We start from the raw sequence: 23,317 nt of genomic DNA, 5'->3' as shown, positions 1-23,317 counted from the left end.
GTTCAATACTAGTATTCTGTAATAATAGTACCCAGCACCTATGTTGAAGGATGTGCGTATGACCACAAACTTTTCTATAGATAGAAATGAGACTAAACCAGATTTTCCTCTGTGATTTTGCCTGTGCTTAGTTCTATTCCGTTTCTTTTTTTCCTGAAAAACTCCCCAGTCCTTAACGATTACAAGAATACACATAACATGATGCAGCCACCACTATGCTTAAAAATGATTGGTACTCAGTAATGTGTTGTACTGTATTGGATTTGCCAGACCGCTCATTTACATATGAAGACTCACTTTAACATGAATTGGCCGATCTAAACCTAATATAGGTGTGACTATAGTAACAAGGCTTATAAAAGGGCAATGGGTTTCACTGAATTTCAGACAGACATCAAATGTTCTGCATCATAACACTATCATAACATCGTAATAGGTCCACTATTATGCTGCGTTATAAGGTATCAGGCTGTGGGTGTGTCATAGGCTGTCATAAGTTCTAGAAAATACAGCAATATCTTTATCATAACACGATCATGACATATTTACGTCCGTTTATGACATGTTATGAACCTTTATGACATGTTCAAATAAATTGTTACCCAAAAGGTTGGCATGCAATTCCCCCAATTACCAATAATCAAATGTACAGCATTGGACCAATCAGATCTCATTATTAAGTATTACAGAGCTGCGATTATTCTACAGAAATGCCTTTAATATTTGAAAACAGACCTCAGCTCTCTTGTTCAGAAAATATATATTTTTTAAATTACAAATATTCAGTACATGGGCTAGTTTATCTGGACATTTCTGACAAGTTATAAATGGCTCTCTAAGGTATAAAATGACTGACATGAGAAGAGTAAAACTGGTGATGCACTCTCAATATTATTCTACTATTACAACATTCAAGAATAAGTTGAAAGCCAGACTGAGTTAATAAAAATAAATGAACTCCTCCACCGGCCACCCCGCCCCCACTGTTTGGAATCCACCAGTGGTGGAAAAAGTACCTCATTGTCCTACTTGAGTAAAAGTTGAGATACCTCAATAGAAAGTTACTCAAGTGAAAGTAACTCACCCAGTAAAATACTACTTGAGTAAAAGTCTAAAAGTATTTGGTTTAAAATATACTTAAGTATCAAAGGTAAATGTAATTGCTGAAAAATACTTAAGTATCAAAAGTGAAAGTAGAGTATGAATAATTAAAAATTCCTTATTTTAAGCAAAGCAGATGCAAATATTTTCTTGTTTTTTAAATGTATGGATAGCCAGGGCACACTCCAACACTCAGACATCATTTACAAAAGATGCATTTGTGTTTAGTCAGTCTGACAGATCAGAGGCAGAAGGGATGACCGTGTGTTGTTTTGATAAGTGCGTGAATTTGACCATTTTCCTGTCCTGCTAAGCTTTCAAAACGTAATGAGTACTTTTGGGTGTCAGGTAAAATGTATGGAGTAAAAAGTACATTATTTCCTTTAGGAATGTAGTGAAGTAAAAGTAAAAGTATAAAAATATAAATAGTCAAGTACAGATCAGTGGAAACCACTGGTATAAATGTGGACCATTATTTCTACAGTTTCATTTGGTTTTAGTCCTTTCAATGTAGATTGAGGTAACCCTGCCTTAGATGATAACAGCACCACCTTCAATGGAACTGAACAGAGTTAATAAGGATTCTAAGGGGTTCTTAAACTTTTTCAGCTGGAGACCCAAATTAGAAACTGACCGTCATCCCATGACCCAAATCATCCTCTAGAGACCCAAATTAGAAACTGACCGTCATCCCATGACCCAAATCATCCTCTAGAGACCCAAATTAGAAACTGACCGTCATCCCATGACCCAAACTGACCATCGTCCCTCAAAGACTCACATTAGGAAGAAATGTCCTCCAAAGACTCACATTAGCGATTTATATATTTATTTTATATTTGCGACTCACCTCTCACTCGCTCACGGCCCACTTTGGATCCCGACCTATAGTTGAAGAAACCCTGATCTTGTCCATTTCAATGCACACTTACTTTGAAATCGTTGACACTTTCAGACATGCAGGTTGTGTGTTGAGTCAGGGTCACAGAGCAGTATAGGTCTACAGCTTGAGTCTATCACCTTTCATGTAAAGCAAAATGAAAGTGAAACGTTCTGATGGTCCATTCTGGGAAATCATACCATTATTCTGAATCTGTTACACAGTGCTAATCACATCTCAGATACAACTTCATTGGTTCTTAGGGTCACATGATTTCCCAGAAAGTAAAATGAAGTGCAGGTAGTTTCTCAAAGTGCATACTAATACAGATTGAAACAATAAAACAGATAACATCCCACTGTGGATGTAATAGGCTTTAAAATGGGGGAATGTTTATACTGCACAGCCTAACCTATGGACTGTGTCCCCATGAAATGGGATATCTCCTCAGTGACATTCACAGGACACAACTGGGTAGAGTTTACACAAATTCTAGCGTTTTAGCTGCAGGACTTTGTGAGAAATCAGTTCACTACACAGCCTATAGTGCATATTGAACATACAGATTGGGCTGTACAGTGTAAACTAGAGATTGTGCTCCCATGAAATGGGTATCAGCCTACTCAGTCACACTCACAGAACTATGCGGCAGTTTACACATATTAGCATCTTAGCTCTATTGGCCCCTGGAAGCCCACTTCACTTCCCTTCATTAAATGGGGCTCTGATGTTTCTCCCCTGAAATGAAAAGCCCTGTACATATTGACCAACTACGGTTTGGACCCTATCGTGAAGAATAGGTGGTTACAGTTTATCGGCCCCCAGTGCAGTGGTGGTGGTTGTGTATACTTGAACAGTTGTAAAAACGCCTCTGGTTTGATAAACTAGTAGGCTAATTCCCAAGCCAAGGAGATACAACTAGTAGAGTTATTTTGGTTGTGAAGTGCATTAGAAGAAAGCTTAGTTCTTTCTTTACAACAAAATGCAATTGACCACTTGGCTGTCTATTGTACCTCCCAGTCACAACCTCATAAGATTGCCTGCTGTAGTTGGGAGATGTCAAGTTCGCAGCCAAACATGCAGAATAGAGAGAACCAGCTGGGGGGCAATCATCAGCATCATTTGTGTGTTTTCAGTTGACCGGTCTCTTTAATGAAAGCCAGGAGCTGATCTACATAAAATATACCCATCAATGGGGCTTTGGCCACTTGTTGATTCTTCACCTCCAACCTCACCAATGGTCATCGATGGGAGATCAAAAGGTGGGTAGGTTTTTATCTGACCTGTTCAATCTTCAACATAGGTACCTGTTTGTGTGTCAGATATCACCTATCCTAACTGCCATTGGTAATAGAACAGTGACTGTGTGTATGTGTTCACAGAAACATGTATTTATTTTGGAGACTTACAAGATGATGTGATGAAGTTCAGACTGTCTGACAGGCATTTACAATCTGATGTCTCTAATGAGAGAGATCTGGCACTCTGACAGACAGGCTAGAGACTGATGTCTCTGAATGGAGAGAGACCTGGCACTATGACAGACAGGCTAGAGACTGATGTCTCTGAATGGAGAGAGATCTGGCACTCTGACAGACAGGTTAGAGACTGATGTCTCAAATGGAGAGACCTGGCAGCCAAATCAAACCACACCCCAAGCCAACTCATGTTTGGCTTCTGTCAATGATTGAACCAGCATTTCTTGAGGAGCAGCCAAAAGACAAGGACAAATGCAGGTTCAATAACTATTGATATTGAAAAAGTCAAAAAATTACTAAGTTAGAAGTAGGAGTCCAAAAGCCAGTGCCTTCTCTACCAAGGTTTTACAACTTTGACCTACTACAGCAACTACGTTGGTCATTGTACTTCAAACAATGTGTGGGCAGGTTGTTTGGGATTCAAACCTTCTCAAACAGCGAATTCATACTCTTCCAGTTGAATATTTGACTTTACAGTAACCTGCTATTAAACTAATATACAGCATCTATACATCATCAGGATGTATGCAACCTGTGTATCTACAGGCCTATTGTAAATGTCAGTATAATAGTAGCGTCACCATCTTTACTGCAAAAATAAATACAAATATCTTTATTAGAACATTTGAAAGGAAAAATGTTTTCCCTAATTTTCAGAAGTTTGGTTTTGGAATATGTTGGGAGCTGCAAAGATCTACAGTGCCTTCAGAGAAGTATTCAAGCCCCTTGAACTTTCACCTTTTGCTACATTTCAGGCTTCAAACATAACGATATAAAACTGTATTTTTATGTTGAAGAATCAACAACAAGTGGGACACAATGTTGAAAGTGGAACGACATTTATTGGATATTTCAAACTTTTTAACAAATCAAAAACTGAAAATTGGGCGTGCAAAATTATTCCCGGTCTGCGTCCCCAGGTCAGTGGTGCCTCCCTAACGTTGGACTCTCGGTGTTCCGTCCTTGAGCCTTCCATGCGTACACCTGGTTGAGCTGGTAGCCGTCTTGTGTCTCGATGATATTTCTTGATCTTTTGTTGCTTGTAGGAAGTCTCAGTATTATTTATCCAACATCCCCTGCCTGATAGCTTATGACTTTCTCTATGCCACAACATATGAAGGTAAACGGTCAATTTTTCAGTTGGGGCGATGAAACAAAACGTTATTCAATGAAGGGAAGTGAGTGTGCGGAGGGGCACCTAAGATGCTAATATGTGTTAAACTGTACATTTTTTTTAAGGCAAGTCAGTTAAAACCACGAATTCTTATTTTCAATGGGCCTAGGAACAGTGGGTTAACTGCCTGAGGGGCACAATGCACCTTGTCTAAGATGAACTCACAACCTTAAGTCCAACTAGTCCAGGGGCGCTCTAACCACTAAACTGTACATAGTTCTGTGAGTGTGACTGAGTAGGCTGATACCCATTTCATGGGAGCACAATCTCTAGTTTACACTGTACAGTCCAATCTGTATGTTCAATATGCACTATAGGCTGTGTAGTGAACTGATTTCTCACAAAGTCCTGCAGCTAAAACGCTAGAATTTGTGTAAACTCTACACAGTTGTGTCCTGTGAATGTCACTGAGGAGATATCCCATTTCATGGGGACACAATCCATAGGTTAGGCTGTGCAGTGGAAACATTCCCCAATCGTAAAGTCTATTACATCCACAGTGGGATGTTATCTGTTTTATTGTTTCAATCTGTATTAGTATGCACTTTGAGAAACTACCTGCACTTCATTTTACTTTCTGGGAAATCATGTGACCCCTAAGAACCAATGAAGTTGTATCTGAGATGTGATTAGGCACTGTGTAACAGATTCAGAATAATGGTATGATTTCCCAGAATGGACCATCAGAACGTTTCACTTTCATTTTGCTTTACATGAAAGGTGATAGACTCAAGCTGTAGACCTATACTGCTCTGTGACCCTGACTCAACACACAACCTGCTTGTCTGAAAGTGTCAACGATTTCAAAGTAAGTGTGCATTTAAATGGACAAGATCTGGGTTTCTTCAACTATAGGTCGGGATCCAAAGTGGGCCGTGAGCGAGTGAGAGGTGAGTCGCAAGTTATATAAAATAAATATATAATCGCACTCTATTTCTTCCTAATGGGAGTCTTTGGAGGACGATTTGGGTCATGGGATGACGGTCAGTTTCTAATTTGGGTCTCTAGAGGATGATTTGGGTCATGGGATGACGGTCAGTTTCTAATTTGGGTCTCTAGAGGATGATTTGGGTCATGGGATGACGGTCAGTTTCTAATTTTGGTCTCTAGAGGATGATTTGGGTCATGGGATGACGGTCAGTTTCTAATGTGAGTCTGTGGAGGATGATTTGGGTCATGGGATGACGGTCAATTTCTAATTTGGGTCTCTAGAGGATGATTTGGGTCATGGGATGACGGTCAGTTTCTAATTTGGGTCTACAGCTGAAAAACTTTAAGAACCCCTTAGAATCCTTATTAACTCTGTTCAGTTCCATTGAAGGTGGTGCTGTTATCATCTAAGGCAGGGTTACCTCAATCTACATTGAAAGGACTAAAACCAAATGAAACTGTAGAAATAATGGTCCACATTTATACCAGTGGTTTCCACTGATCTGTACTTGACTATTTATATTTTTATACTTTTACTTTTACTTCACTACATTACTAAAGGAAATAATGTACTTTTTACTCCATACATTTTACCTGACACCCAAAAGTACTCATTACGTTTTGAAAGCTTAGCAGGACAGGAAAATGGTCAAATTCACGCACTTATCAAAACAACACACGGTCATCCCTTCTGCTTCTGATCTGTCAGACTGACTAAACACAAATGCATCTTTTGTAAATGATGTCTGAGTGTTGGAGTGTGCCCCTGGCTATCCATACATTTAAAAAACAAGAAAATATTTGCATCTGCTGTGCTTAAAATAAGGAATTTTAAATTATTCATACTCTACTTTCACATTTGATACTTAAGTATTTTTCAGCAATTACATTTACCTTTGATACTTAAGTAGATTTTAAACCAAATACTTTTAGACTTTTACTCAAGTAGTATTTTACTGGGTGAGTTACTTTCACTTGAGTAACTTTCTATTGAGGTATCTCAACTTTTACTCAAGTAGGACAATGGGGTACTTTTTCCACCACTGGTGGATTCCAAACAGTGGGGCGGGGCGGCCGGTGGAGGAGTTCATTTATTTTTATTAACTCAGTCTGGCTTTCAACTTATTCTTGAAGGTTGTAATAGTAGAATAACATTGGAGAGTGCATCACCAGTTTTACTCTTCTCATGTCAGTCATTTTATACCTTAGAGAGCCATTTATAACTTGTCAGAAATGTCCAGATAAACTAGCCCATGTACTGAATATTTGTAATTTCAAAAAAATCTATTTTCTGAACAAGAGAGCTGAGGTCTGTTTTCAAATATTAAAGGCATTTCTGTAGAATAATCGCAGCTCTGTAATACTTAATAATGAGATCTGATTGGTCCAATGCTGTACATTTGATTATTGGTAATTGGGGGAATTGCTTGCCAACTTTTTGGGTAACAATTTATTTGAACATGTCATAAAGGTTCATAACATGTCATAAACGGACATAAATATGTCATGATCGTGTTATGACAAAGATATTGCTGTATTTTCTAGACTTATGACAGCCTATGACACACCCACAGCCTGATACCTTATAACGCAGCATAATAGTGGACCTATTACGATGTTATGATAGTGTTATGATGCAGAACATTTGATGTCTGTCTGAAATTCAGTGAAACCCATTGCCCTTTTATAAGCCTTGTTACTATAGTCACACCTATATTAGGTTTAGATCGGCCAATTCATGTTAAAGTGAGTCTTCATATGTAAATGAGCGGTCTGGCAAATCCAATACAGTACAACACATTACTGAGTACCAATCATTTTTAAGCATAGTGGTGGCTGCATCATGTTATGTGTATTCTTGTAATCGTTAAGGACTGGGGAGTTTTTCAGGAAAAAAGAAACGGAATAGAACTAAGCACAGGCAAAATCACAGAGGAAAATCTGGTTTAGTCTCATTTCTATCTATAGAAAAGTTTGTGGTCATACGTAAAATCACATCCTTCAACATAGGTGCTGGGTACTATTATTACAGAATACTAGTCACAGGGATTGAACAAGAAGGAAGGAATAGGGATCTGGGCCTGTTTTATAAAATCACAGGGATCTGGGCCTGTTCCTGGGAGAGCAGTATATCATTCTGTAAAATCACAGGGATCTGGGCCTGTTCCTGGGAGAGCAGTTATCATTCTGTAAAATCACAGGGATCTGGGCCCCCAGTATATCTCTTTGGGGTTCCCCATTCTGTAAAATCACAGGGATCTGGGCCTGTTCCTCCTGTAAAATCACAGGGATCTGGGCCTTCCTGGGAGAGCAGTATATCATTCAAATCACAGGGATCTGGGCCTGTTCCTGGGAGAGCAGTATATATAAAATCATTCTGTAAAACAGGGAGCTGGGAGGGATCTGGGCCTGTTCCTGGGAGAGCAGTATATCATTCTGTAAAATCAGGGATTCCTGGGAGAGCAGTATATCATTCTGTAAAATCACAGGGATCTGGGCCTGTTCCTGGGAGAGCAGTATATCATTCTGTAAAATCACAGGGATCTGGGCCTGTTCCTGGGAGAGCAGTATATCATTCTGTAAAATCACAGGGATCTGGGCCTGTTCCTAAATCACGAGGATCTGGGCCTGTTCCTGGGAGAGCAGTATATCATTCTGATAAATCACAGGGATCTGGGCCTGTTCCTGGGAGAGCAGTATATCATTCTGTATATCATTCTAAAATCACAGGGATCTGGCAGTATATCATTCTGTAAAATCACAGGGATTCCTGGGAGAGCAGTATATCATTCTGTAAAATCACAGGGATCTGGGCCTGTTCCTGGGGAGAGTATATCATTCTGTAAAATCACAGGGATCTGGGCCTGTTCCTATATCATTCTGTAAAATCACAGGGATCTGGGCCTATTCCTGGGAGAGCAGTATATCATTCTGTAAAATCACAGGGAACAGTATATCATTCTGTAAAATCACAGGGATCTGGGCCTGTTCCTGGGAGAGCAGTATATCATTCTGTAAAATCACAGGGATCTGGGCCTGTTCCTGGGAGAGCAGTATATCATTCTGTTAAATCACAGGGATCTGGGCCTGTTCCTGGGAGAGCAGTATATCATTCTGTAAAATCACAGGGATCTGGGCCTGTTCCTGGGAGAGCAGTATATCATTCTGTAAAATCACAGGGATCTGGGCCTGTTCCTGGGAGAGCAGTATATCATTCTGTAAAATCACAGGGATCTGGGCCTATTCCTGGGAGAGCAGTATATCAGTGTGTAATTCTGTATATCATTCAGGAAGGTGTTCTTAATGTTTGGTATACCCAGTGTTTTACAGTTGGCAAATTGTGAGGTTCCGAACTGGGCATTTGAGACTGTATCTCCTCTTATGTTATAGTGATGTGATGATTTAGATTATAATAACTTTAGTTCAAAATACAGATGCATTGCTGTTATTCTGTATTTTCAATGAAATGGTTTAGCTTTCATTCTCTTTTATTTCAGGGGGAGAAAGAAATGTCTCATGATGACGGACCGAGGTGGGACATGAATCAGTTTTCGGTTTTGAACTTATGAAGGCCTCCATTTTCCACTTGTTATTGCACCCTTGCAGTACTACTCTGTACTACACACTACAACAATACTATGATCCTAATTCTGAATGTTATGGTGATTATTTATACAGTGTGAAATTGTGTGAAATGTTGTTAATGGTGCAGCTTTAACATATTTGGGGAATACATTTTCTCGTACGCCAACTTATAGTTAGTTACTAACTAGAAAAACGGTGTAAAATAATGAATTTTGCCATGCATGTCTATCAACAAATGAACCATTCATAATGGCATTGTTCTGTACCCCTGACATACCCTCAGTATGTTCCAAGACCTGCTGGCGGAGAGGGTCCGGCCCTTCATTGACCTTGTAGACGACATGAGATCCATAGGGATAGATAAGGAGCTGCCACTGCCATCCATTGCTGTGGTGGGAGACCAGAGTTCAGGAAAGAGCTCTGTGCTTGAGACCCTTTCTGGGGTGGCGCTGCCCAGAGGGACTGGTGAGATTCTGTATTGTTTTCTGAACATACAAAAAAACTTAGTATTTTAAATGTCATTCCTAAATCACCCAAAGTCTCTGAAAGCGGTTGTGTAACTTAGACATGATTTGGGCATTGACTCGTTTTTGGTTTGAAGATGCTGAAGTTGGCGATTGATGCCAGTGGCTAGGTAAACAACCCTGAAGCAGGTTTTCACACTGTCCTTGTCCATAGACGAGGTCAGGAAACAGACAGTACAATAGGACCACAGAGACACGGACATTACTGAAATGTTTTGAACCGTTCTAGATTACCAGAGCAAAACTTTACAGAAAATGTTAACTGTACATGAGTTTTCTAACCATTTATGCAGACACTGTAAATGTCTGACATGCTTTCTGAACATTAGAGCAACCTTGTTGTCTGTAGCCTGCAGAGGTTATATATGTATCATGAAATTCATGTCCCGGTCCATTGTTGACTGTACTGTCATATTGATTGTTGTATTGATTGTTCTGTAATACAGTATAATGATCTGTCATTGGTACGTCCTTGTTTCCAGGTATTGTCACCAGGTGCCCACTGCTACTTCAACTCTGTAACGACAGGACAGTGAAATGGGAGGCTGTCATCTCATACGGAGGGAAAGACTTTGAGTTTGACGAACCTTCAGAAGTCGTGAGACATGTTGAACAAGGTCAGATGGGACCGAACACACACAAACACACAGACAGGGTAGCCTAGTGGTTAGAGCATTGGACGAGTAACCGCAAGTTCAAACCCCCGAGTTCTGCCCCTGAACAGACAGTTAACCCACTGTTCCAAGGCCATCATTGAAAATAAGAATTTGTTCTTAATTAACTGACTTGCCTGGTTAAATAAAGTTAAAATAAAAAAATTAAAAAACACACAGACATATTGTTCTATACTGTACATTAACCAGAGGAGGCTCCTCAGAGGAGGAAGGGGAGGACAATCCTCCTCAGTGAATTTCAGAAACATTTAAAAATGTATATTTAAAAAAAATAAAACTATACTAAATATGTCCACCCAATCAAAAGATCAGAAAATGAATATATTACAGAGTACATAATGTACAGCTAGCTAGCACTGCAATACATAACATGTGGCGAGTAGGTTATTGAAATAGAGAGAAAGGGAGCTAGCTATATTTCAAATTATTTTCACTTTCACTTGCTTAGCTTGCGAAGTTAGCTAGCTAGTTTAGCCCACTCAGACACCAGGCCCAAACAGAGAGTGATGGCTATGGCTATCCAACGAAGTAACTCTTCCATGTCAAGGTAAGTTTAATAAATTGTTAGCCACTGATGCCCTCCCGATGTAACTGCTAAACTGCTTGCTGCTGACTGAACACTGTTGTGTTCAGTCAGTTGTACTGCATGTTGTACTGCATGATTGTAGCAGGTTTACTAACGTGTTAGCCCTAATAGCTATGTTGACTGTGATGATATAATATGGTGACAATGATGCCGGCTGTGTGTAGCGCTGATATGAAGGTTTGGCTTGGAAAGGTTTTTTCGGCTGGTCACAGACAGTTGATGTGTTGTGCACTGAAGTCCACAAGCAAAGGGTAAAGGTGAGAGGAGGGGAGCGCGTAGATGGGAGGAGGATTTATACATACAATGATGACAGGGATCATGCTGTTTGTATTTGGCTGCTCTGAAAGTGAACTGTGATTGCCTGTAATCAGATGTTTTCATTCCACCAATTCTGTTGAAACATGTTCTTAAAAGGAACCAAATGGAATGGGCGAGGGGAAGGTTTAAAGTTATATTTGGCTGCTCTGAAAGTGAACTGTGATTGCCTGTAATCAGGGGTGTTTTCATTCCACCAATTCTGTTGAAAAATGTTTCTTAAAAGGAACCAAATGGAACGAAACGGGGATAAACATCCCTGAATTTGTCCAATAGAAACTCTCGTTTGCAACTGTTGGACTAATGATTACACCCTAGATCAGCTCGATGCAGGCAAGAGTGTGCAAGATGGTATTGAATGTGTCGGTGTCTGTCACCTTGACTACTAAACATTCTCTCAACTTCTGCACCTGCGTTGTAAACTTTCATTCATAGGTTAGGTTGTAGTATGATGAGTATGATCTACTAGCCTAAACCTATTGATGTTACATTGTGCTGGGTGAATGGAATATGAATGACAGTCATCCAATAGGCTGTAATATAAATATGGCCATGCTCATTAATATATATTGTTCTCCCTTATCTTAAACGGCACATACTGCCACTGACATGGACATATCTATTATAATTTAACTACAGAATATATATTATAATAAGATTAGTTCTATCTGGGTATAAGACAGACAAACAAACAATCAATAATATCATCAATATTTTCCCATTGATTTAACAGCTCAGAACATGTTAGCTGGAAAGGGAGTGGGGATATGTGAAGACCTGATCACTCTAAAGATAACATCCTCCACGGTGTGTGACCTCAGTCTGATTGACTTACCAGGGATCACCAGGGTGGCAGTGAAAGGACAACCAGAAGACATTGGAGTCCAAGTAAGTCTGTCGTTAGAGTGTATAGCTTTTGGACTTTATCCAGTACGTTGTTTGGTTCTCATGACTCTTGGTTCTCATCTCATGATTCACTAAGGTATTAATTGTTTTAGCCACGTGTACAGACTTTATACCATAATTGCTAGCAAGGTACATCTAGTAGCTACGATGGTTGATTCTGGAGAAATGTACTTTGAATGTGTTGACGTTGAGGAAAGTTGAGCGTCAGAACCATGAAGAACAGAGTGCTGTCACGCTCTCCCTCCCTGGCGCCAGGCTACCCGTCATCATTACAAACATGTTACCAACATTACGCGCAGCTGCGCTCATTGAACTCACCTGGACTCCTTCACCTTGTTGATTACCCCCTGTATATCTGTCTGTTCCTTGGTTGTGTTCCCTGTGTCCGCATTGTTCTGTGTTGTGTTTGTTATGGGGTCCTGTCCAGACGCTATTCCTGTTCCGTTTCATGTCCGCCAGTTATTAAAACTCCCTCTACCTGCTTCTAATCTCCTGCCCTACCAAGTGCCCCACACAGGGTGATATCCCGGTAACAAGCGGTCTGATACCCTCTCGTGGATCAATCACATACCTCCTTCAAAGGCTTGAATCCTGACTGCTTTGTCACATTCTTCTTCCTTTTTTTGCTAGATCAATAATCTCATTTCGAAATTCATAAAGAATAAGAGAACCATTATTTTGGTGGTGGTACCATGTAATGTTGACATAGCAACAACAGAGGCCCTGAAAATGGCACAACAAGTGGATCCTGATGGCACAAGAACTCTGGGTAAAGAAATTGTATATAGGAATGTATTTTTTTTTACGGTTTTGGTATTAGTAAAGTTAATCCTTTTAATTTGTCTTTAAGCCATTCTGACAAAGCCAGACCTGATAGACCCAGGAGCAGAGAAGAATGTGTTGGAAATTGTCCACAATAGAGTCATCTTTCTCAGTATGGGCTATGTCATTGTGAAATGTCGTGGTCAAAAGCAAATTGATGAAAACATGTCAATAACCCGTGCGATTGAGGACGAGCTGGAATTCTTCCAAAATCACCAGCTCTTCAGGTAAAATGTGTTCTTGCCATGTGTTTAGTAAACTTGCATCTTTGTTTTTCATGGCTTTATATCTGAAAATGTTCAGGGCCCCAAACTGTGGGTTTCCGGATTTTATGAAAAATAATATTTTTCCAGATATCCTTTGAGAGTAGTTCCATATAGTGTTGAGGAATGAGAGTCCTCCCCTCCCTTCCCTTACATTTCTGCGTATTGTACTTTTTAACATTCAAAATCAAATGGCTCAATGATCCTTGGTATAATCATACAACATTTCCATACGTTAGCTTAGCACATATCTCTAGCTTAAACAGATGGACCTATTTTTGGGTATTTATTAAGTTAATTAGATATCTGTGGGGGCGTGACCATTGTAGGTCAAAGGTTATACCATACCAGGTTATGGCCAATTTTTGGGATGAATTACTGTGTTATATTTCTCTCCCTTACAATGTATAGATCCCTTGTGCGTGAGGAGAAGGCAACCATCAAGTGCCTAGCCAACAAGCTCACCAATGCCCTGGTCAAACAGATCAAGGTTAGTCCAACCACATACCCTATGGTTATCTGTTCTCCTTACACCCAGTGCACACTGGAAAACATGTGGTCTGGTACCTATTAATAGTTAACTTGTATGTTTGCTCCTGGTCAGACATATCTTCCCCAGATGTCTGAGAAGATAAAGGAGCAGCTGGTGGAGGTAAAGAATTTGTTGAATAAATTAGAGGGCGGGCCTCCCGTGGAACCTGAAGAGAAGAGGAAGTACCTCATTCAGGTGAGTACATATTTCACCTTTCCGTCTTTCAGCTTCGTAAACTTCTTCTTTTGTACAACATTTCAATAAAAATGTATGATGTAGGGTTGGAAGCAATACTGTTGCACAGTAGTCCAGGTGTGTTAATGTCATTGTTTTGGTAAATTGTCAGTAGAATGTCCTATAGAGAATTTGGGCATTGGTACTTGGTGTAAAGGCATCAGTTCTGTTGCACATCCTCTGCCATTTGGATTGGTCAGATTTGCAACACATGTGTAAGAGTAAACGTACTGTCCAGAAAATAACTAAAACAGCGTTTAAATGTTCTCCTCTCCCACTTCCTCCACTCTCCTTCCTTAATATCCAACTGATTATATTTGTCACCAGGTTAATAAACAATACCTTGCTTTGACAGCTGATTTTACAAAAACACTTGGACAAGCCACTGTAAGATAGTTCTTGTTTAATATCTGTAGAAGACGTAAGGATGGATGGGTCTTGTGGAGACATTTCAATAAACAGTCATCTAAAATACCTAAATAATAAACATTTTAACAGGTATGTTTCATTGTTATGTTTCCTTCTCCAGGTCATAACAGATTTCAATGAGCAGATTACCCAACTGTCCAAAGGGGATATTATCGTTGAGGAGAATCTGTTTGTTCTCATGCGAAAGGAATTTACACAGTGGATTGAATGTCTCAAAAATGCCAAATCAAACTGTAGGTACAATTTGAATAGCCCAAGTATTGCTCATCATAATACCTTGTATAACCAATAAATATTTATGTTTCTAAATATCCCTAATATTTACTGATATAATTATTACACTTTTTTATTTTTTTTATTTCACCTTTATTTAATCAGGTAGGCTAGTTGAGAACAAGTTCTCATTTGCAACTGCGACCTGGCCAAGATAAAGCACAGCAGTGTGAACAGACAACAGAGTTACACATGGAGTAAACAATAAACAAGTCAATTACACAATAGAAAAAAAATAGTCTATATACATTGTGTCCAAAAGGCATGAGGAGGTAGGCAAATAATTACAATTTTGCAGATTAACACTGGAATGATAAATGATCAGATGGTCATGTACAGGTACAAATATTGGTGTGCAAAAGAGCAGAAAAGTAAATAAATAAAAAACAGTATGGGGACGAGGTAGGTAAAATTGGGTGGGCTATTTACCGATAAGACTATGTACAGCTGCAGCGATCGGTTAGCTGCTCAGATAGCAGATGTTTAAAGTTGGTACTAATAGCTATGTCATACAACCGTGATTATTATATCCAATAAATAATTAACATTGTTTTCCTGAATTTAGACCACGAAGTAGTGCAACAAGTGGTGGATGAATATGATCAGGAGCACAGGGGAAGTGAGCTGCCAGGATTCAGTAACTACAGGGTATTTCAACATGTTGTTCAGAAACTAGTGGCTGAACTTAAGAGACCAGCCATGACGACACTACAGACAATCAGAGGTAAGTGACCAAAACCCATGGTCATGTCTACTCCAACTCTCCCCCTGTGGCGCTTGTTGTCACCAGTTTATTCATTATTACGCACACCTGTCACCATCGTTATGCGCACCTGCGCCTCAAACTCACCTGGACTCCATCACCTTCCTGATTACCTCCCCTATTTCTGTCACTCCTTTTGGTTTTTTCCTCAGGTGTTATTGTTTCTGTTCCTGTGTTTCTGTCTGTACTTCTCATGTTTCTTGTTTTGTTTCATGTTGATTTGTTTATTCTATTCACTTCCTGTACTTGCTTCCTATTTATTAGTGTACATGTTATAGAAATACACCTCACCAAAGAGAAGGAACAGGGTTTTCTTTTTTTTTTTACTGGTGACATTTGGTCCAAGTGCAACTGCCGACGCAACCAGGGATGCCTCAGCTGTCTCGTCAGGCTTCCCATTGCCAAAGCAACTAGGGATGCCTCAGCTGGCTCGTCAGGCTTCTCATTGGCAAAGCAACTAGGGATGCCTCAGCTGTCTCGTCAGGCTTCCCATTGCCAAAGCAACTAGGGATGCCTCAGCTGGCTCGTCAGGCTTCTCATTGGCAAAGAAACTAGGGATGCCTCAGCTGTCTCGTCAGGCTTCCCATTGCCAAAGCAACTAGGGATGCCTCAGCTGGCTCGTCAGGCTTCCCATTGCCAAAGCAACTAGGGATGCCTCAGCTGGCTCGTCAGGCTTCCCATTGCCAAAGCAACTAGGGATGCCTCAGCTGGCTCGTCAGGCTTCCCATTGCCAAAGCAACCAGGGATGCCTCAGCTGGCTCGTCAGGCTTCCCATTGCCAAAGCAACCAGGGTTGCCTCAGCTGTCTCGTCAGGCTTCCCATTGCCAAAGCAACTAGGGATGCCTCAGCTGGCTCGTCAGGCTTCCCATTGCCAAAGCAACCAGGGATGCCTCAGCTGGCTCGTCAGGCTTCCCATTGCCAAAGCAACCAGGGTTGCCTCAGCTGTCTCGTCAGGCTTCCCATTGCCAAAGCAACTAGGGATGCCTCAGCTGTCTCGTCAGGCTTCCCATTGCCAAAGCAACTAGGGATGCCTCAGCTGGCTCGTCAGGCTTCCCATTGCCAAAGCAACTAGGGATGCCTCAGCTGTCTCGTCAGGCTTCCCATTGCCAAAGCAACCAGGGATGCCTCAGCTGTCTCTGCTTCCCATTGCCAAAGCAACTAGGGATGCCTCAGTTGGCTTCCAGGCTTCCCATTGCCAAAGCAACTAGGGATGCCTCAGCTGTCTCGTCAGGCTTCCCATTGCCAAAGCAACCAGGGATGCCTCAGCTGGCTCGTCAGGCTTCCCATTGCCAAAGCAACCAGGGTTGCCTCAGCTGTCTCGTCAGGCTTCCCATTGCCAAAGCAACTAGGGATGCCTCAGCTGGCTCGTCAGGCTTCCCATTGCCAAAGCAACCAGGGATGCCTCAGCTGGCTCGTCAGGCTTCCCATTGCCAAAGCAACCAGGGTTGCCTCAGCTGTCTCGTCAGGCTTCCCATTGCCAAAGCAACTAGGGATGCCTCAGCTGTCTCGTCAGGCTTCCCATTGCCAAAGCAACTAGGGATGCCTCAGCTGGCTCGTCAGGCTTCCCATTGCCAAAGCAACTAGGGATGCCTCAGCTGTCTCGTCAGGCTTCCCATTGCCATAGCAACTAGGGATGCCTCAGCTGTCTCGTCAGGCTTCCCATTGCCAAAGCAACTAGGGATGCCTCAGTTGGCTCGTCAGGCTTCCATGCCTCTGCCGGCTCTACAGTTACCCGCACATCAGCCGGTTCTACTGGTTCCTGCTCCTCAGCCGGTTCTACTGGTTCCCGTGCCTCAGGCGGTTCTACTGGTTTCCCGCGCCTCAGGCGGTTCTACTGGTTTCCCGCGCCTCAGGCGGTTCTACTGGTTCCTGCGCCTCAGCCGGTTCTACTGGTTCCCGCGCCTCAGGCGGTTCTACTGGTTCCTGCTCCTCAGCCGGTTCTACTGGTTCCTGCTCCTCAGCCGGTTCTACTGGTTCCCGCGCCTCAGGCGGTTCTACTGGTTTCCCGCGCCTCAGCCGGCTCTACTGGTTCCCGCGCCTCAGCAGAAGCGATCGGCCCTCGGTACCATCCCTCTGATCAGCGTCCTGGGGCTGGAGCGGTGCATGGCAGGGAGGGGGTACTGTCATGTCTACCCCCACTCCCCCTCTCTGGTGCTCTCTGTCACCAGTTATTTCATTATTACACCTTATTGTTTCTGTTCTGTGTTTCATGTCTGTACGCTAATCGTGTTTCTTATTTTGTTTCATGTTCGTTTATTCATTAAATTCACCCCCTGTACTTGCTTCCTGTTTATTAGCGTACACATTACAGCCCTAGGGTCGATGTGTTTTTCCAAAAGCCCCTTTATTGAACATCATGCATGGGTCTTTATGGTAGTAATGACAAGACAAACATGCCTATTATATTAAGCATTAACACCCAAGAAAGCAGGTATTGATGAATCACACCCCCAACCACATCATCAGGGCTGAAGTGGAGCAGGTCGAGAGCATTAAGTTCCTCAGTGTCCAAATCGCTAATGAGTTAAAATGCTCCACACGCCCACAGTAATGAGGAAGGCGAGACAGCACCACTTCAGGAGGTTGAAAAGCTTTGTCATGGTCCCTCAAATCCTCAACAAAGTTATACAGCTGCACCATTGAGAGCATCTTGATCAGCTGCCTCACTGCTTGGTATGGCAACAGCACCATACTGAATCGTATGGCCTCACAGAGGGTAGTGCGGACATCCCAGTACTTCACTGGGGCAGAGTTCCCTGACATCCAGGACATCTATATCAAGCGGTGTGAAAAATGTTAGACCACCCAAGCCATAGATCTCTATGCTTCCCTACAGCAAGCGGCTGCTGAACAGGCTCCTGAACATCTTCTATCCCCAAGAAAATTGTTAAAGACTACAGCCACCCAATCCATAGACTGTTCTCTCTGCTTCTGCACGACAAACGGTTCCTGAACAGGCTCCAGAAGAGCTATCCCCAAAGCCATGAGACTGCTAACTAGACAACAAAATGTCTCCCGGACTATCAGAGTTGACCCCTTTATTTATTTGCATCTTTGCACTCTATGCACGCTGTCACGCTAACACACACACACACACACTGTCACTTCAACATACACACACACACACACACGCTCACTTAATTTGGTCAACCACGTAACATCTACACACATTTATACTAACTCTGAACACACACTCACACTCAATCGTCATATACACAGATGCTACTCTGTTTATCATATATCCTGATGTCACCTTCCCCCTATACAAAAAATATACATACAGTATCTAACCATACCACTTCACTATCCCTGCACATTATACATATGGTACTGAAACTGACCCCGGAACTGACCCTGTATATAACTACTGTCCCTGTATATAGCTACTGACCCTGGAACTGTCCATGTATATATCTACTGACCCTGGAACTGTCCATGTATATAACTACTGACCCTGAAACTGTCCCTGTATATAACTACTGACCCTGAAACTGTCCCTATATATACTTACTTGTGTTCTTATTTCTCTAGTGTTTTTGTCCAACTTGATGTTATTTTTAGGGCTTCAAATGTTGGGTTTAGAGTTTGCAAGAACGGCATTTCATTGTACTTTTGCACGTGACATTTGAACTTTAATTGACTAAATAGGACATGTTGAAGGGATTGTTTACTCAAATGACAAAATGACATATTGGTCTCCTTACCCTGGAAGCAGTCTATGGACAAGGTGTGACATCAATCCATGCTTTGGTTTAATTTAGCTGTTTACATTTGTCCTCTTCATGTCCAAATGATCCTAGTGTATCTCAAATTGATTGTGTAGCTCTATTTAGTTACTTATTGATTGTTTGGACATGAAGCACAAACAAATTATAATATTGGGATTATTGAGTTGTCATTTGGCTGAACTATCCCTTTAAATAAAAACATTTTGTGGAATATATTTACCAAATACATTTGTCTCTTTTAACATCTCTTTACCAATACATTTGTTTTGGTTTTTCAGACATGGTGCAGAAGCAATTTGATCATTTGTCCAGAGAGAGCTTTAAGAATTATCCTTATCTTCATCTGGTCTCAAAGGTGATGACAATTGTAAACTGTTAAGTGCTCTGACATGATAATCCTACAATTCTCTATGCTGTGATTTCAGGATGAAATGGAATTCTTAGTGGCACTAGCAAGAAGAGAGAAAAACATGAGGCAAAGCAGCACTTAAAAATCACTGTATATGTTTATGGAGAATTACAATTGACATGTTGTCCAATGTAGGATTGTCGCTCGAACTGTTCAAAAGAAAACATCAACAGACACTTAGATCATGTCGAACTGAACTTTGTTCTGAAACAGTAACAATATTTCACTGCCTCCCTGCATCCAATATTCATTATGTCCTCATGGAATCTTCATCTTTGTTTGAACTCAGAAAAACATTGAAACAATCCAGGAAAAGCAGTCAAACATAGTGAAGGAGAGGATCGTGGAGCAGTTTGAGATGGAGATGCAGGTCTACACACAGGATGAAATCTTCAACACACAGAGTCGAAAGGAGGGAACAGCAGAAGACAAAGAGCAAGACACCAGGAGCAAGTACCCTGGGCTGCTCAGGGCATACTATGAGGTACGACGCAACACATCTACTGTGCAGTATGTATAGAATGTTCCAGAAATAAATTTAATTTACTAAACCTGCAATTAACATAAAACTGGCATGTTATGTAACTTGCTTAACGACAAACTCACACACTTTCTCATCGGGGCCTTCCACAAATTTGTGGAATCAAACCCACAAATGTTGAAGCTCCTGATACTCAACTAGTCTACAGAAGGCCAGTTTAATTGCTTCTTTAATCAGGACAACAGTTTTCAGCTGTGTTAACATCGTTGCAAAAGGGTTTTCTAATGATCAATTAGCCTGTTAAAATTATAAACTTGGATTAGCTAACACACCGTGCCATTGGAACCCAGAAGTGATGGTTGCTGATAATGGGCCTCTGTACGCCTCTGTAGATATTTCCAGCTACAATAGTCATTTACAACATTAACAATGTCTACACTGTATTTCTGATCAACTTGATGTTATTTTAATGGACAAAAAAATGTCAAGAACAAGGACATTTCTAAGTGGCCCCAATCTTTTGAACGGTAGTGTACATTATATGGCTCTGCTCCAGCCTGTACAGTGAACCCATGACATCATCAATGGGATGATCAGATCTCTAATTAATACCTTAAGACAATTGTTTCCAAAATACATTGTTGTGGCAGGGTTGCATTATGGTATTTTGCAGACCAATCCAACTCTGAGGTCTATATGTTCACCTTGCTGAGTCTTTGTTGTCATTTGGTAATCTTTTGATTGCCTTGTGGCCATCTCTTCACTTCTAGCCCTCACTCTCCATCCCAACTCACCTCTCTCGCAGATTGTGGTGCAAAGACTGGCTGACCAGGTGCCCATGATGATCTGTTACTTCATCCTGAAGCAGTCAGCCAAGATTGTGTGCAGTGAAATGCTGGATCTGCTACACAGAGACGACACTGATAACATCCTACAGGAGGATTCAGAGATCGGACAGTATCGTGCAAAGTTGCAGGCCCAAGCGGATCGCCTTCTACTGGCCAATGACAAAATCAGCAGCTTCTGAGAAGGTGATGTCTTGTCAGTTACAATATTCAGAGATCTTGAAAATGAAACCGATTTATAGAAGTATAACCAGATTGTTGGAAAGGTCACTTTCGGCTAAACGCTATTTATTTTAAATAAGGAGTAAAATTAGATGTATTTTGTATATTTGTCTTCAACAAATGTATAAGAATGGCTAAGATCAGTGAGATGCTGTACAGACGACCCCAGTGAAATCCTACAGGAGGAACCAGAAGTCGGCCGGAAATGTAAAAGGTTGTGGAACTGTCGTGGAAATTTGCTCTATTTACCAAATCATGAGAGCAAACCACACACAAGTCAGAGTTAGTTATCACAAAGTCCATCTTTAATGATATGAGCTCCATCACAACCCGGTGACTCTCAGATTAATTCAGTGTCTATCAATGAATTCTCTGAGTCCCTTACACATTGCAACTGAGATCCTTTATTGCAAAGACACACACAGGATAAGACAGCATCAGCATAATTCATCGTTCAGCTTTGTCTCCTAAACTGTTATTTTCTCAAACTCAGAACCTAAATAAATCCTCGCATCAACAGGCATATATCAAATCCATCCTATCTTGACAAGATCACAGAGACACACTGACTGGCACACAGACATTGTGGAGCCAAGAGATACACGCTTGACCTCTCCCCTCTCTCCGGCCCAAGCAACTTAGCCTTGACAGAGAACAGATACTGCAATCCCGCCACAGTATTATACAAAAATAAACATTCTGATGAGAAGTAACTAACTTACAAACATATGAATATAAAACATCTTACCTATGTTACCAACCAATTCTGATTATTCCCCAACAGGGACCAAGCGGATCGTCTTGGACTGGCCAATGACAAGCGCATCACCTTGGACTTGCCAATGACAAGCGGATCACCTTGGACTGGCCAATGACAAGCTGATCACCTTGGACTGGCCAATGACAAGATTAGTAGACTTGGGTTGACAATTTGTCAATGCAGAAATTCTGAGATGTAGCCAACAACGCCTGCAATAATTGTACCTACATTTGATCAGCATACAGAACATTTTATATGTTGGGCATCTCTACATTTGATCAAAAATGTGTTTAAAAAAAATATGATGTGACAGTTATATCATCACATAACTGCATTGTGTTATTATGTTTATCTCAAAATGGAAATATGTGAAGACGGTTGATAATGTTATTTAAAGTGACAATCGAAATGAAGGTTGTATCCATTTTCTGATTGGTCAGAGCAGATCAATGTTGAGAATAATTGTATAATGGCATTATAATTACTTGATACCTGTTTTTTTTAAACGTGTTGAAGATCAGCGTGGCAGATGTGTTGTTACCTACCCTCACCACCTGGGGGCGGCCCGTCAGGAAGTCCAGGATCAAAGATGCAGAGGGAGGTGTTTAGTCCCAGGGTCCTCAGCTTAGTGATGTGTTGTTACCTATCCTCACCACCTGGGGGCGGCCCGTCAGGAAGTCCAGGATCAAAGATGCAGAGGGAGGTGTTTAGTCCCAGGGTCCTCAGCTTAGTGATGTGTTGTTACCTACCCTCACCACCTGGGGGCGGCCCGTCAGGAAGTCCAGGATCAAAGATGCAGAGGGAGGTGTTTAGTCCCAGGGTCCTCAGCTTAGTGATGTGTTGTTACCTACCCTCACCACCTGGGGCGGCCCGTCAGGAAGTCCAGGATCAAAGATGCAGAGGGAGGTGTTTAGTCCCAGGGTCCTCAGCTTAGTGATGTGTTGTTACCTACCCTCACCACCTGGGGGCGGCCCGTCAGGAAGTCCAGGATCAAAGATGCAGAGGGAGGTGTTTAGTCCCAGGGTCCTCAGCTTAGTGATGTGTTGTCACCACCTGGGGGCGGCCCGTCAGGAAGTCCAGGATCAAAGATGCAGAGGGAGGTGTTTAGTCCCAGGGTCCTCAGCTTAGTGATGTGTTGTTACCTACCCTCACCACCTGGGGGCGGCCCGTCAGGAAGTCCCTCACCACCTGGGATGTGTTGTTACCTACCCTCACCACCGGCCCGTCAGGAAGTCCAGGATCAAAGATGCAGAGGGAGGTGTTTAGTCCCAGGGTCCTCAGCTTAGTGATGTGTTGTTACCTACCCTCACCACCTGGGGGCGGCCCGTCAGGAAGTCCAGGATCAAAGATGCAGAGGGAGGTGTTTAGTCCCAGGGTCCTCAGCTTAGTGATGTGTTGTTACC

The 23,317-nt window shown here is 41.7% G+C and overlaps 1 protein-coding gene across 4 annotated transcripts in view; it reads left to right on the top strand.

The window, feature by feature from the left end:
* LOC135518920 (interferon-induced GTP-binding protein Mx-like) overlaps positions 1 to 22,597 on the top strand; it is a 25,343-nt gene extending 2,746 nt beyond the window's left edge. For 2 of the 4 annotated variants that reach the window (XM_064943873.1, XM_064943876.1), the window contains exons 2-15: positions 9,061 to 9,095; positions 9,432 to 9,613; positions 10,155 to 10,289; positions 11,981 to 12,135; positions 12,784 to 12,922; positions 13,004 to 13,202; positions 13,650 to 13,728; positions 13,843 to 13,965; positions 14,534 to 14,666; positions 15,272 to 15,430; positions 19,476 to 19,552; positions 19,896 to 20,090; positions 20,893 to 21,118; positions 21,939 to 22,597. In XM_064943873.1, coding sequence (XP_064799945.1) covers positions 9,061 to 9,095; positions 9,432 to 9,613; positions 10,155 to 10,289; positions 11,981 to 12,135; positions 12,784 to 12,922; positions 13,004 to 13,202; positions 13,650 to 13,728; positions 13,843 to 13,965; positions 14,534 to 14,666; positions 15,272 to 15,430; positions 19,476 to 19,552; positions 19,896 to 20,090; positions 20,893 to 21,114 — 1,833 coding nt within the window. In that variant the 3' untranslated portion in view covers positions 21,115 to 21,118; positions 21,939 to 22,597. The other 2 variants (XM_064943874.1, XM_064943875.1) reach the window with 2 other exon arrangements.
* Positions 22,598 to 23,317: the final 720 nt, after the last annotated feature.

Source organism: Oncorhynchus masou, chromosome 29 (genome assembly GCF_036934945.1).
Source record: "Oncorhynchus masou masou isolate Uvic2021 chromosome 29, UVic_Omas_1.1, whole genome shotgun sequence".
Lineage (NCBI taxonomy): Eukaryota > Metazoa > Chordata > Actinopteri > Salmoniformes > Salmonidae > Oncorhynchus > Oncorhynchus masou.
The sequence above is the reverse complement of the archived record's forward strand: the minus strand, read 5'-3'. Positions and strand labels throughout refer to the sequence as shown.